Source organism: Leopardus geoffroyi, chromosome E1 (genome assembly GCF_018350155.1).
Source record: "Leopardus geoffroyi isolate Oge1 chromosome E1, O.geoffroyi_Oge1_pat1.0, whole genome shotgun sequence".
In the NCBI taxonomy this organism is placed as follows: Eukaryota; Metazoa; Chordata; class Mammalia; order Carnivora; family Felidae; genus Leopardus; species Leopardus geoffroyi.
In genome coordinates, this window is record NC_059330.1 from 15,585,979 (window position 1) to 15,602,230 (window position 16,252).

At 45.3% G+C, this 16,252-nt stretch overlaps 1 protein-coding gene across 3 annotated transcripts in view; it reads right to left on the reverse strand.

Moving 5' to 3' along the window:
* Positions 1-2,963: 2,963 nt before the first annotated feature.
* VPS53 (VPS53 subunit of GARP complex) overlaps positions 2,964-16,252 on the reverse strand; it is a 147,926-nt gene continuing 134,637 nt past the window's right edge. For all 3 annotated transcript variants that reach the window (XM_045490503.1, XM_045490502.1, XM_045490501.1), the window contains exons 20-22: positions 9,032-9,169; positions 7,417-7,521; positions 2,964-6,920 (exon numbers count right to left, since the gene is read on the reverse strand). In XM_045490503.1, the coding sequence (XP_045346459.1) occupies positions 6,750-6,920; positions 7,417-7,521; positions 9,032-9,169 (414 nt within the window). In that variant the 3' untranslated portion in view covers positions 2,964-6,749. The remainder of the gene's footprint in view (positions 6,921-7,416; positions 7,522-9,031; positions 9,170-16,252) is intronic.

Sequence of the window (16,252 nt, forward strand, 5' to 3'; positions counted from 1 at the left end):
TCACCTGAGATTTAAAATGCTTTCTATTTACTGCAGTGGTTTCAATGCTCTCTCTCTGATTTGCTTTGAAAGTTACTTGAACTTCTAACACGTATTAATAAAACACTTCTGTTCTGTAGAGCGAGAGTCCCACGTAAAATGGTGTCTCGTGAATTTGAAAGCCACAGGTGTGGCACAAAGAGCATGGGTGGACCGAGACAGGAGTCAGACCCTGGCACCACCACCTGCTGGCCCTGGCAGTGGCATCTGCCTTCCAGGCCTCCAGGTCCACGTCGACACAATGGAGCTGGCCACACCTGCTTAGCGGTGATTTTGATCCCACGAGGTAGCACCCCGTATTCAGGATGCAGTAAATACTCAGCAGCTGGTTCCCATCCAGATACAGAGAGCACGGAAGAGTGCAGACCCCTTGGTCCCCCTCACGATCAAAGAGATGATCTGCCTGCCCGACAGTATGGGTAGCTGGGGCTGCAGCCAAGGGCCCGGACGAACCCAGCTGAGACCTCACCTACAGTGGGCGCCCTCCTGTGACAGCACAGCCAGCCACCTGTAGTGCCAACGGCATGAATACTTTAAGAGCCGTGCCAGGGAGGCAACAGGCATGGGTATGAGGTCGTGGGGTGTCTCTGTGTGTGAATTCATGTTTTTCTTTCTACAACATTGGCTATTTTTCCGTCTGCCTGCTAATGCTCTTCAGGGTCTGCTCCAGGCAGCCCAGCCACAGTGCTTTAGTTTGGGAATAATTCTGGGGCACGCGGTCTCTCCAGCAGCTGGTCTGCTTCCCTTCTCCCCAAGAACCGCCTTTCTTTTCCATCAGCACAGAGCAAACATGCACAAGAAGATAGAGTTTCTCTCCATCACTTCACCTGGCTCTCCTGAAAGTGGCTGCCCGCTTTGCAAATAATTTCCTTGGCCTCAGAAGCAAAGGAAAGTTTGTGGAGAAGCTGTTCTTAATTTCTCACTTTTGAAAAATGACCCCAAATGGGAGGAGGCACGGCAATTGTACAAATTCCATTTGCTTACTGAGCAGAAGCTACCAGAGCCCTGAGATTAAGTGATAAACATCCCTAGGGGACAAAGCGCTGAACCCTGTTTAACTTTAATATCCCTCTATCACTTAGCATTCTCTGTATCAATATCCCCAAAGCGGATTGAAAACCCAGATTATAGGGATTCAGCTGGCCTTGGGAAAGGTCTAAACTTCTTTGAAAGGCAACTGTAAAGTAATGCAAATAGCTGGTGAGCCTCTGCTTGTCCCAAGATATTCTTACGTAGTTTTTTGGGTATTGTAGGAAAGGGGAAAAAAAAAAAAGAAAAAAGGAGGGCAGGCAGGAATTCTGTTCCTGCCATGAATGGCCAGTTGAAGTCTGGTCTATGGACACCAGACATCGTATTTAAAGAATTTGTTTGGAAGGGAGCCTTTGGCAACCCTTCTAATTTGCCTTCAGAGGAAACGTGCCACATTTTCCACAACAGGCAGCCCAGCCAACACCACCAGGAGGGAGGAAGCTCTTTTCTGTCTGTAGGGTTATCCCTAAATACTGTGGAAATAGCAGCTGTTAGGACCAGGGGAATAGAGGGTTCGGAGAGTCTTAAAATGCTTGAGTAAGTTGGATATCACAAGCATGACCTGAAAAGGCAAAGACTTGGGGCACCCGGGTGGCTCAGTCGGTCGAGCGTCTGACTTTGGCTCAGGTCACGATCTCGCGGTTCGTGAGTTTGAGCCCCGCTTCGGGCTCACTCTGCACTAACAGTGCAGAGCCTAGGAGCCCGTTTTGAATTCCGTGTCTCCTTCTCTCTCCGCCCCTCCCCTGCTCACGCTCTGTCTCTCTCTGTCTCTCAAAAATAAATAGACATTACAAATTTTTTTTAAAAAGGCAAAGACTAGCTATTCCGCTGCTCACCCCCGAGGCAGCCTGCACACAGCAGCATGGTTATGTTGTCACCTGGCCATTTTGTTCAAGTCAGTCCAGGGACAGAACAAGCCCTATGGCCACCCACCATCCAGCCAGGCCGGGCACTGGTGGGTGGTTCAGGCCTGGCGAGCGATAATGGACATTTACTTCGTTTTTCACGCTGCCTGATGGCTGACAGAGCGTGTGCACGCAACCTGGTCTCCTGTGACCTACACAGTCCTATTATTTATAATCCCCTTTTACAGATCCTGAAAACTAAGGTTCGGAGGACTAAGGACTCGTCCAATGTCAAGTCAAAGTGCCGTAACCGGACCTGGAGACCAGGTCCTTCTGTAGAAATTTCCAGTCTCAGGCTGCTTTTGTTTCAGATGGACACATTCTTCCTACCCTGCTGCTCTCCAGTGGCTGGTTATGTCGGTGACAAGGACGAGAACGGGGCAGGTGAGCCACCTCGCACTGCTCTTCTGGAGGGTTCTAAGGAAAAGTCTCTTTTCTCATCAGATTGATCTCTGGGTACTCCAGTGAAGTGGGGAGGGGGTGGAAATAAAGAATGGAAACTAGGTAAGGCTCTTGAAGCCAGCCTAATGGAAGTGCTGCAACAGATTTTCCACCGCTGAAGGAAACGCCAGACTTCCCAAAAAGTTCACTGCAAAATGCCCACCCACTTATTATGGAAACAGGATTAACTTACTGTGTACAGGACAGAACTCGTCTGCAGTCACATGGAAAAGCAGGCTATGACCGGAACAGTAAGGTGGAGAAGGGAAAGTCAACAGGACAGAAATTCAGAACACAAGAAGGGTTCCAGATCGGACGCAGCACGCTCTACGCGTATTTAGAGGTGTCCGGCAGACTGGACGTGCCAGGACCGTGCTGATGAACGAGTCTGTTTTCAGGCACTGCTTCCTTCGGCCGTCAGGGAAGGGGCACATCTTCACCGGGGAGAAGGGGAGACGCTGCGGAGGGCCCGAGGTTCGCAGGCTTCCCGATTCTTTCCTATTGTCCGTTCTGTTTTCTGTCATCAGTAAGGAAATACACCCTAGCAAATGACATCCAGTAATGCTGTAATTAACTGTAGTACTTTATGCTCCAATATGCACCGCGAAATCACTTCCAGATGGGGGAAATGAAAGATATTTACACAAAAAAGCAGTCCCTTTATTTTAAGGAAACTGATATCTCCCACAAGTATAGAACTTTGAGGGTCTGGGAGGCTATCTATTCTGATAAATACTAGGATCAGACTGGAAATTGAGGTTTACGATATAAAATGGATGCCAACTTTTCATGTGTCCGTGTTTCCAAGGCTATTGTTTAAATGGCCCGATGCAGTTCTAATGATTTTATTTTTAGAAATCTGACTTGGAGTAGAGAAGTGTGAAACACTTGCTCTCGCCGTCAGCCAGCTAGTTATTCTGGAGATTTCTCCTCCTAGGGAGAGGAATTACATTTCCAGCTGTGACCTTTTGGCGTTTCCCCTAGCATTCCGTAAACAGGGAGCTAGGTTTCCTTGTCCAACAGCAATTCAGGATGGGCTGGTGGAGCACCCCCACACCGGGCAGCAGCCGCAGACGTGCTTGCTCGCCCTGTCCGGTCCGTAAGTGTCACCCTGCTCCCTCGCAGTCTGCTCTCAGTCCCGTTTGATCTGCACCCAAGATCCTCGGCTTGAGAAAGGAGGCACCTTTTTCTGGGGGCAAAGCCCTAGGTACTAGTTCTTGGTTCTTTAAGGGAGGGAGGAGTGGAGACAGTTTTACTTCCAGAACCGAACTTGGAGGTCCAAACACTCTGTCCACCCATTGTGGTTCCTATCACATGGTTATGATTCAGACAGAAGTTTCTCCGGCCTGGCCACCCCTAAGCCAGCTATCAGGAAGTCTGTCCATAAAAGTAGATCTTCATCAATTACAAATTACCGATATGTATTTTAACCACATAAAGTGGCTTCAAGTTTTTTTTGTTTTTTGGTTTTTTTTTTTTTTTTAGGAGTTAGAGAAAGTGGGGGGGAGGAATGGGCACAATATCTAATTTAGCTTAATCACAGAGTTCTTTGTTACTGTTTTTATCTCCTTTATATATGTTATTTTGAAGTGACAATCATATATCAAATTTCTCTTTGGGGCCAGGTTGTCAAAACGGCAAGAATCTTAGTCTGTATGGGGACAGCACAATTCTGGCATGGTCCCTGTCATCAACACAAGCTTCAAATTAAAGCCCCTGGATGTTAGCAAAGAGTCTTTCCCATGTTGGTACCAGCTCAACGATACAGTAATTACACTTGCTTAGAGAGTTGGGAAAAATAAATCTTCACGAAAATGTGCTACGGGAACACTTTGATAAAGCAAATGTCGCTCTATTGCAATAGTTTCTAACAAGGGGGGTAAATGTTCCAAATACCCACATGCCCAGACCCCACTCCAGACTTCCTGATTCAGAATCTCCAGGCAACTGTATTTGTAAAATGGGCCCCAGGTGATTCTGATGCGTACCCCCAGTTGAGAAACGTGCAGTCTTTAGAAGATGCATACGCGGAATTCAGACTCTATCAACGAGACATTTAGCATAACTCCTACTGACATCTGTGGGCTCCTTGGAGATTACTGACAATGTAATAAATCAAGAAAGCAACTTCCCTGGCTGTGACCACCAACGGGGGGGAAACAGCGGCTTGACATCTCAATGTGTTATGGAGACGTCCAGAAAACAACTCCTCAGAATGAACCAGAGAGAGAAGTGCGGGTCTATAAACACCGAGAGTGACAAGAACCAGGTGCAAGAGTCCACTGGCTCTCCCGGCTCCCCAGGTTGATGACAGATGGCTGAAGTGCCTGTGCTGTTTGGAGATGGGCCCATCAGCCCTTCTTTCAAGGGCAGGAAGAGAATGTTAACCTCCCTCAGTGCGCGCTGTGGGGCGTCACCGGGGCAGCAGGACGGCTGTCCCGGCAAAGTGAAGTCCGGGCAGTGTGCGGCCTGCGCTCGCCCCGTCCCCTCCCTGGCCTTTCTGCACTTTTCTCATTTAGCAATCTTTCCCTAAGAGAGCTCAGCCAAAGGTCACACCTCTTACTTTCTTCTCGGTGTTGTCCAGTTTGAGACGCTCAGCACATACGAGTCATACTGACTAGCAAGAAGAGACTGGAAGCCGGTGAAGAAGTGAGGCCTGGGATCAAAGCTGCGGCCGATGGGCTGAGTCTGGGACAAGGCTGATGGAGGGGAAGGGGCGCCGCACAGACTGGTTGCATCGGAAAACAAGAAAGGGAAAAATAATCAGTTCCTGGTCTGGTTTTCAAACCTTAACGTTTCCTCCTTTATGGCTGTCACAAGTTTTATGGATTTTCAGGAAACTTCCTCTATCCTGAAAACTCATTTTTGAGCGCTATTTGATATCCCAATTTTATCCTGAGGGCCTGTTATGTGCATTTTCTGTAAAGAGCTCCTCCTTCCTCCTTAGTGCTCTCTCCCCACCTGGCCAACACATTGTTCAGAATTCCCGAACAATGCAGACACGAACGGCAGCTGCCCTGAGGCTGTGGTCCCGGTTAACTGAGGCTCGGTTTCCACTGAACCAGGCAAGTCAGGACAGCTACCTGACATGCTGCCCGTTCTCATGCTGCAGGATGATGTGGGGACTGAGCGGCTCTAGGGGGCAGCTCTCTTCTGCAAAGCCATGCTGGCTGAGAGCCAGTGGACAGGCCGGGCAGGCCGGGGGTCAGGCTGTGTTCTGGGCTGGCGCAGGCTCTGAGCAGGTGTTTAAGGTCAACATTCTGTTCCAAAGGTATGTCGTTCTGGCACCTCATATCACCTCTGTTGTTTCAGATCATTCTGGAAAGTAATGTGGATTTGAAAATAAATGGCCAGGAAGGGGAGTAGAGGGTCCAGGCCTCCTGTGCTGTCCTACAGCGTCATCTGAGGAGAAAGCCTAGGACAAGTTTTCTAGGAAAACTTCCTAGTTTCTTTTCACAGAAGGCAATCCCTCCCCTAGAAGTCAGGGCTAGAGTGGGAATAAAGAAATGGAGAAAATAATCTGCTTATAGCATGCCATGAGTATGCCGAGCAGAACCCTCTCTCCAAGGCAGATATGGGTGTACCCCCATACCCAGGCAAGGAGCCCTAGGACACAGAGGGCACCTGCTTCTGAGGCCTAGCACATACAGTCTTCCTGGGTGAGACACACAGAGGGACTTTCTCCTGAGACACATACAGAGAGGGGACCGGAGATTACTGAGATAACCTGGCCTAGGCATGACAATACATACCAGGAGATGGATCTAGAAGGAAGAATGCACCTGCTTCCACTGCCTTCATCAGGCAAGACGAATGTCCTACAGCTCTAATGTGCCAATGCATTAGCTCAGGCCCCAGACCCAAGCCCACAGAACAAGGAGCACAAATCTTAGCGTCTGGCTGCAGGGGTAACCTCCCACAGCAGCAAATGGAGGAAGGGGTGAGATCCAGGGCTTCTACCCATGTTGTCTGGCCAGGTGGGGCAGATAGGGCCACGTGCCAGAAGGTGTGACAGCAGAGGTGAGGCTGTAAAGCCAGTGACGAGCAGCTCAGGAACACAAGTGAACCGCAGAGCCCTTTCACCCACCACTGCCTCTGCTATAGAATCAAAGACCAACTCTGTAGCCTTTTTATCACCCTGCCCTTGCTTGGCTTTTTGATTAGGACAAGAATTAAGACAGGTCATTGAGAAGACACATGAACAACCCAAATGTCCCAGGAGGTTTCAGGATTGATGATCTGAGAGTCAGGGGGAATGCAGGATTGGTGGGGGGCTTCCAGGCAGCCGGGTGCTGAGGGGCACCAGCCAGGGAAAACAGTGCCCCATGCATGCTCCTACAGTCTCTTTTTAATCAGTTTCTCTAGTTTGCGGATGCGAGAAGATTCCTGTTCTGGTGTCGGAGCCAGTAGTGACAGTGAGCCGGAGCCTTCTGGCCCTGAAGGCGGGGTGGGGAGCCTCTGGCGCAGGAGCTCCAGCATGCTGCTCTGCTCGCTTCTCTTCAGCCCCTGAAGTTGAAAGAGAAAGGAGGGTAATCATGACATCTGGCCCCAGTAAGTCCCCAGGGGAGAGTGCAATATCTCGTGTGCTGTTAGCCACGGCTGTGCAAACAGCATAATTGCTCTAGGCTGAAGATGAACACTTCCTTCGGGGGCGTTGCCTGCCGTGGGTAGTAGCCTGGGAGAAGAGTGGAGGGAAGAAAAACGGGTGAAAGGAAAGGAGAGAAAGAAGGGGTGGAGAGAAGGGACAGTTCACTCCTTCCACCCCCAGCCTCTGCTGAGCCTTTGGTTCTCCATGGGGCTCGGAGGTACCAGCAGAGTCAGGAAGTTATTTTGTCCGGGGTCCTTCTCCTCAGAAGACGTCTTAGAATCTGGTTTGTGGCCTGGGGCTAGGCAGATGCACTCTGAGAAAGCTCCCCAGGAGCCCGTATCCAACCCCCTGGTTAGGAACCACCGCGTGTGAGAAGGATGTGCAAGTGTGGACAAAACAAGACAGCGAGCTAACCTTCATGTCCAGTATCTTCTGGAAGGTTTCTGTGTTGCAGTCCGTAAGGAGTTTGATATAGTTGTCAACAAACACCACCAGTGGTTCGTGAGGGGCCATCACTACCTGCAGGGGAGGGAGACAAGAGTGGGCCTGCAGGAAAACTCATGACTGGAAAGCAGGGGATCATTTTTCCTTACTTGCAAGCTGACCACAAAATGGATTCTGCAAGAGTTCCTTAAGCGGCGGCAACCTTAAACTCAGAAATGTCCCGACAGCCTATTTCATCTCAACGTTCAATTACAGCAATGTTTCTAAAATTTACTACAGCATAAATATCACCTGGATTGCTTTTTAAGTGTAGATTTCTAGGTGCTTCCCCCGAAGATCTGAACTCAGAGACCTGGGGTGAGGTCCTCCCACGTGGTTTTTAAGTATTGGGACCATTTCTGAAACGCTGTGCCGGAGAGCCTCCTGTTCTGAGATGGGGGTTCATGATACCTGCTCCTACTGTCCCAATGCATCTTTATCCCTGAGGAATGACTCACAAAACCCATAGATCTAAATGGATTTTCTCAAGGACAAAAATCCCAAAGTTGCCTTTCAAGACTTAAAATCTGAACTTCATTTAACTACATGCACTTAAACTGTCAATCTACAAACAGAAGGAAACTGAGGGCATCACAATCTTCAGATCCATTCTGCTTTGGTTTTGGAATGCAGGAACTCCTGAGAATGGACCAGAGGGTGACAAGCAGTATTCACTCAGACACTCCCTGCAGATCGCTCCCCAACTGCACGCTCCTCTCTCCGGTGAGTGAGCCAGCTGGGGGAAGAAGCCGATTAGGCCGCTTCCAGTTTCCTCCGGCCTGGGCTCAAGGTCTGTGCGGGAACCTCACCTGGTCCCAATGATGGGACATAGCTACTCTACACTCCCGCCATCATTCAAGCCATTCTGTTTGGGAGACAGGCCTGACGAGCTTGCAGGCCCTGTACTTTTAGGAACATTTCATGATAGTTCCATTTGTTCTCCAGCCTTCTCCCCTCCCCCAAACAGGCCCCCCTCTCTTCTCAACAAGTGCAGGTGAAAATCAGATGCAGGTGCTCAAGGCTTCAGACATTCTCCATATCGTCACCCCACATATAATAGTTTGTTAAACGGGGCCTAAAGCCCCCGTTAAAGCCTATTTGCTGATCAGATTCAGTTACTGCAACATCTGCTTGGAGTTCCTGGAAAGTTGCAGGGTATAGAAAGCTAAAGAGGTTTATGTGGGAAAGTGAGTAACTGATAGCTGGGCTAAATTCCTGCTGAGAAGTAAAGAGATCCTTGACTCAGACACTGATTCACAGCGACAGCCCCACCTAATTTCCAATCTTGGCCAAATCCTACAAGAGGATCCCATTACAATGAAAAATTCATTTGTCACAAAGAATTACTGATCCCCTGAGTAACTGTCCACTGACTTTCAACAATCTCTGATGAGGCCCAAATCTGGCTAGCCAAAGAATGTGGACAATCCTTTGGGGCTGATGGGGACAGCCCTCATCTGTACTTTCAAAACCAGTAGTCCTTCGAATAAACCACCAGATAACCAGCCCCTTTTAATAGAAACCCTGAGGAAGATACAAGACCCACCTTGAGTATCATTTCTGCCCGGGTCATGCCTTTCACAACAATTTTAGTGTAACTGGCAGGTGCTTTCCTCACCACCTGTGAGCCAATGGAAGGTAGATCAAGCAGGACCATCTTCAATGAATGGGTGTCCAGCAGCAGCTGTGGGAATGAAGCAGATTACTAGCCACTTCATGGGGACACAGCACTTAGTATACCTATGCTGATGAATACCATTTTCCTGGGGTGCCTGGGTGGCTCAGTCAGTTAAGTGTCTGACTTTGGCTCAGGTCATGATCTTGTGGTTCACAAATTTGAGCCTTGCGTGGGGCTCTGTGCTGACAGCTCAGAGCCTGGAGCCTGCCTCGTATTCTGTGTCTCCCTCTCTCTCTGCCCCTCCCCGCCCCATGCTCTCTCTCTCTCTCTCTCAAAAAAACCAAAAGCAAAAGCAAGCATTTTCCTGATTTCTCCATTCTTGATGGAGAGAATTTGGAAAATAAACAGGAATATAAAAGGAAAAACCTTTGTTACATACAATTCCCATTACCCAGGAAAAAACCAAGATGACACAGTTAAATGTTGGTAAGAGAGTAGATCTTGAATGTTCTCACCACAAAAAAGTAATGGCAATTATGTGACAGGATGGAGGTGTTAATTAATGCTGTGGTGGGAATCATTTTACAATATATTAACATATCAAACTAACACACTGTGTATCCTTTGTACTTACACAATGTTATATGCCAATTATATCTCAATAAAGCTAGAAAAAAATGTGGTATAATTTCTGCCAGTTAAAAACTAAATTAGGAGCACCTGGGTAGCTCAGTTGGTTAAGCGTCTGACTTTGGCTCAGGTCATGATCCCGCGGTTCCTGAGTTTGAGCCCCGTGTCAGGCTCTGTGCTAACAGCTCAGAGCCTGGAGCCTGCTTCGGATTCTGTGTCTCCCTCTCTCTCTCTCTGCCCCTCCCCTGTTCCTGCTCTGTCTCTCAAAAATGAATAAACGTTAAAAAAATTAAAAAAAAAATCTATCGCTTAAAATAAAATGAAGCTATATCAAAGGTACATAAGCAAAGGAAAAAGACAAACTAGAAAAGCGTATGTGCGGTACGGGCAAAGGAATACCATTCAGAACATATAAAGATTCCTATAAATCAACATGAAAAAGATCAGCAACCCCAAAGCAATAATAACACCAACAGTGGAGCAAAGATTTGAACTGGCAACTCACAGAAGCAGAAACTGAAGTGCCTACAAGGCAAGTGAGATGATAGTTAACCTTATTAGTAATCTAGTAAATGCATATTAAAACCACAATTGTATACCATTTCATAATCATGAGATAGGCACAAGTAAAAAGGTTGATAATACCAAGTGTTGGCATGGATACAGTGCAATGAAATTCACACTTGTGGTAAGAGTATAAATTAAAACACTTTGGGGGGAATTCAGTAATATTTCCTGCTTGTGCATGTGCATAACCCATAACACAGCCCTCACACTTACATCCTTGAGAGAAATTCTTGCCCCCGTGAAAAATGTTCCCTGCATCCGCTGTCTATAAAAGCAAAAGACTGGGCGTGCCTTGGGTGGCTCAGTTAGGTAAGCGTCTGACTCTTGATATCAGCTCAGGTCATGATCTCATCGTTCATGAAATTAAGCCCCTCATTGGGCTCTGCACTGACAGCATGGAGCCTGCTTGGGATTCTCTGTCTCTCTCTCTCTCTCTGCTTCTCCCCCGCTTGCTCACACACATATGCCCTCTCTCTGAAAATAAATAAATAAACATTAAAAAAAAAAGTAAAAGCAAAAGACTGGAAACAATCTAAATGTCCATCAACAGCAGAATGAACAAACAAATGGTGGCAGATTCGTGTAATGGAACAAGATACTGAAGTTGAAATGAATGAACTCAAACAACGTATATCAATGTGGTTAAATCTCAAAAAACACTGTTAGGCAAAAATAGCAAGTGGGGAAATGATACATTTAGTACCACTTGCATAAAGTTTTAAAATGCAAAACAAAATCACGTATCATTTGAGAATATATACACACGCAACATACCAAAACACACATGGGAATGATAAAAATCAAGATCAGAATAATGGTTACCTTTGGGCATGGAGGGAGGGGAATGGCAGGGTAGAGTCCACAGGGGGCTTCGGTAGTAACTGTATGATTTCCTTTATAAGAAAAACTAAAGCAAACTAAAGCATGTTAAGATCTGACCGAGCTACGTGTTACACCAGTGTTCCCGACACTAGTTCCTGTACTTTTGTTAACTGGGAATATTAATATTTTCTTTTTTTTGTCACTCCTTCTCTGTTTTGTTTTTGTTTTATGGAATGCTATTTGACGCTTGGTGAGGATTCAACTTTATCTTCCATGTAGCAAATTTTCAGAGGCTTGTCAAAATCAAAGCCATGTCTTAGCATTATTTGTCGGTGGGAAAAACACGATTAGGATTTCAAACACATGGGGATACTTCCTACTTTTTCTACACTTCCTACTTCCCAGAGACACATTATATGCATAAATAATTGTATAGTCTTAAGTGACAGGAAGAGTTTTGAAGGAACTTGACATAATTCTCTGGGTCTCCCATATCTTGAGAGAGATGACATTTTCAGTCCCTGGCCAGTCACAATAAAATTCTGTTCTCACCAGACAGCTGAACAGATGGAGACCTTGGTCTCAGGTTTTACAAAAAGCAATGAAGTCAGAAAAGGCAAGAGTTAGTCTGGCAGACTTTGCAGCTGTCTGTAGGAAGTGCAGGTGAAAGGCCCCATTTATCATGAAAATCTGCTGGTTTTCCCCTTCGAAAATAGCTAGCAGTTCATCTTCTTAGGCATGAAGCACTGGAGAAAGAGATGGCCATCAGCCAAATTTGTTTGAGCCTCAGAGAAAATTTTTGGGGTGCTATAGCTCTTGTTGGTGTGCTCCTGGGGCATAAGGCTGGCCAGCACCCCATGTCCGTGAAAGGTCATCACCCAGCAGCAGAAAGTTTGGAGGGTTCACTTCTGAAGCCTCCTACAACTCTTGGGGGACATCGTGACTGGCACTAGTGATGAAAACCTTAAGAAGAGAAGATCAAGGCACACGCCTAGAAGGCATAGAAGCACGTGCACACTGCTAAGTTCTTCTTCAATGCGGTGGCACAGTTCAAGATGCAAGGAACGAACGGACCAAGGTGAGGAGACGTGCCATTTCTTTTCTTTTTTAAATTTACGTCCAAGTTAGTTAACATACAGTGCCCTTTTACTTTTTCTTGAAAGATTTTACTTTTAAGTAATCTCTATGCCCAACACGGGGCTCGAACTCATAACCCTGAGATGAAGAGGTGCGTGCTCCACTGATTGAGCCAGCCAGGCGCCCCTCCTTTCCTCCCCTTTTAAATTTAGATGAAAGCTTCGTACAGTAAAGTATAGGAAAACCAAGTGTATAGCCTCCTAAACTTTTACATACATAGACACTCTACTGTCTAATTAAAGATAGAGGACATTTGTGGTATTCCAGAAGGCTCCCTCATGTTCTCTTCCAGTCAGTGCTCTCCCCGCCTTCCCGACAAAGGTAACTACTCTTCTGGCCTCTGTATTAGTTTACTGCTCATTACCCTGCCATGAGCGTTCTTGTACATGTCTTTGGTGCACACGCCCTCATTTCTTTGGGGTGGAATCTGCCCAATGGTCATGGGGTAGACAGATACGTGTTTAACTTTAGTAGAGATGGCCTAACAGTTTTCCAATGTGGCCGTGCCAATCTCCATTCCTACCAGCGATGTATGAAAGTTTCAGATGCTTCGCATTCTCACCAACACTTGGTATTGTCAGTCTTTTTACGTGCTGGCCATTCTGATATCACTGTGGTTTTCATTTACATTTCCCTGGATGACTAATAATACATTTATTGGCTTTCCAGGTATCTTCTTTTTGAACTGCCTATTTAAGTCTTTTGCCACTTTGCTATTGGTTGATCATCTTTTTCTAATTGATTTATTAGGTTTTTTTTTTTTTAGTGTTTTTTTTTTTTTTCAATTTTATTGAAGAATGACAAATACAATTGCATATATTTAAAGTGTACAATGTGATGACCTGGTATGCATATATACTGTGGAGTGATTACCAAGATCAAGGCAATTAATTAATCGTTTTTGTGTGTGTGTGGTGCTAATGCTCACAACCTGTTCTTGGCACATGTCAAGTACATAAAATACCTATTATTAATTATAGTCACCATGCTGTATATTAGGTCCTCAGAACTTATTCATCTTGTAACTGAAAGTCTATACCCTTTGACCCACATCTCCCAATATTCCCTCTTCCACCAGCCCCTGGCAACTCTCATTCTATTCTCCAAGTCTATGCTTTTTGTTTTTGTTTTTTTAGATTTCACATATAAGTGATATGTCAGAGGTTTTACAAATATATTGAGAATGAGTACTTTGTTAGTTGTATGTATTGCAACTATCATCTGCTACTCTGTAGCTTGTTTTTTGATGAAAATAAGTTCTGAATTTTAATTATTCCAAATAATCTTTTCTTGGACGATTAGTACTTTCAATGTTTTGTTAAGGAATCTTTGCCTAACTCAAAGTCATAAAGATATTTTCTTATATCTTACAGAAGCTTTATTGTCTAATCACTTTTAGAGCTTTAATCTACCTGGAATTGATTTTTGAAAAGCTGAGATACAATTCGTATATAGTAATATTCGCCTTTTAAAAGTACAATTCAGTGTTTTTAGCTAAGTATATTCACAAGGTTGTGCAACCATCACCACTATGTAGTTCCAGAACATCTCATCACCCCAGGTGGTAAGGGGTAAAAAACCCCTTACCCCTTTGCAGTCACCCCTCTTTCTCTCCTCCCCACCTCTAGCCCTCACCAACCATGAATCTACTTTCTGTCTTTTAGATTTGCCCATTCTGGATATTTCATGTAAACGGAATCATACAGTACATGGCCTTTTGTATCTGGCTTCTTTCACTTAGCATGTTTCCAAGGTTCATCTGTGTTACAGCAAGAGTGAGTACTTTATTCCTACTTATGGCTGAATAATATTCCCTTGTGAGATTATACCACATTTTGTTCATCCACTCATCAGCCGGCACACGTCTGAGTTGTTTCTACTTTTTGGCTACTATGAATAATGCTGCCATAAACGTCTGTGCACAAGTTTTTGTGTGAACGTACTTTTTCTCTTCTTTTGGTTTTATATCTAAGAGTGAAAATGCTGGGTCATATGGTGACTCTATGTTCAACTTTTTGAGAAACTGCCAAAGTTTCCCAACAATGGCTTCAGCATTTTATATTCTGACCAGCAGTGTATGAGAGTTCCAATTTCTCCATGTCCTTGCTGGAACGGATTTTTTTGTATATGGTGTGTGGTAAAGGTCAAGATTAATTTTCTTCCCCATATGGATATCCAATTACTCAGCACTGTTTATCAAGAAGACCATCCCTCCCCAGCTGAATTACAGTGCCACCTGGTCATAAATCAAGTGTCTCTATGTGTGTGGGTTTATTTCTGAACTAGATTCTGTTCTGTTGGCCTGTCTCTGCTGCCAGTACCACACAGCCCTACTAAAAGAAGTCTTGATAGCCTGAGATTTAAGTCTTCCAACTCTGTTCTTTTTTAAAAATAATATTTTAGGTATTCTTGGTCTTTTGCATTTCTACCTAACTTTAAACCTTTTTTAAATGTTTATTTATTTTTGAGAGAGAGAGAGAGAGGGACAGAATGCAAGCAGGAGAGGGGCAGAGAGAGAGGGAGACGCAGAATCCAAAGCAGGCTCCAGGCTCTGAGCTGTCAGCATAGAGCCCGATGGGGGGCTCGAACCCATGAACCATGAGATCATGACCTGTGCTGAAGTCGGATGCTTAACCAACTGAGCTACCCAGGTACCCCTCTATCTAACTTTTAGAATCAACTTATCAATTTATACCCACACTCCCACCTACCCCCAACTCAACCCAACTCAACCCAACCCTTGCTGGGATTTACTGTATCTAAGGATTAATCTTGGGAGAACTGACATTAAAAAAAAATTTTTTTTAAATTAATCTATTTTGAAGGAGCACATGCACATGTAGGAGTAGGGGAAGGGCAGAGAGAGAGGGGGAGAGGGAATCCTAATCTGGCTCCATGCTGACGTGGGGCTCAATACCACCGAACTGTGAGATCGTGACCTGAGCTGGAATTAAGAGTCAGACGCTCAACTGACTGAGCCACCCAGGGGCCCCTCCACTTATTATTATTATTATTTTTTTAAAAGAATGCTTACAAATGCCCTGCCACTTTTAGGAGATTACTTGAGAACTGTGCCCAAGAATAACCATCCTATTTTCTCATTTTTCCAACCGCCATGATGCATACCTGATTCTCTTTTCCCCTTTCCTTGGTGTTTGGGCTTAAGAAAAAAATCTAAAACTCGCTTTAAATATTCTTTCCAGATGGTTTTGAATTATGTGCATTTTTAAAAAGTTCAATATGGTCAAAGTACAGTGTGTGTACATATGATGGAATATTATTCAGCCTTAAGGAAAGAAATTTTGAAACATGGCTAAACCCTGAAGACACGCTAAGTGAAATAAGCCAGACACCAAAGGCCAGACTTGGTACGACTCCACTTCCAGGAGGTACCTAAAGCATCATATTCATAGAGACAGGAAGTAGAGCGGAGGGAATGAGAAGTTACTGTTTAACAGGAGTGGAGTCTCAGGTTAGGAAGATGAAAAGGTCTGGAGGTGGATGGTGGATGGCTGCACAACAACATGAATGCACTTAATTCTATTGTACACTTAGAGATGCTTAAAACGGTACATTTTATGTTATGTATGTTTTACCACAATACAAACTAAGTCAATGTGGTATTATCAAGATAACATAAAGGAAAAGAAAATAGCTTCACAGGCCATCTATTGCTCAAAATATTTCAGACTCTGTAATATGATAAATCTAGAAGGGCCATGTGAGGGTCGGATTCAGTGCTCGTATTTAAACACGGGGAAACTGAGCCCAGAGGAGGGAAGCAACCACTCGTGATCACAGGGGCCATTAAGAGCACAGGAAGGATTGGACCCCAAGTCTCAGGGTCCTTTTTACCACACCATATTGTGATGCTTCCTCTATGGTAATTTTGTGCAAATGGATTCCATTTCCATCTACCGTGTGCTCAGTCACAGCTACTATTGCTGCAGGGCTCATTAATGACCCTGCAAATCCCATCAGATTCTCTGAAAA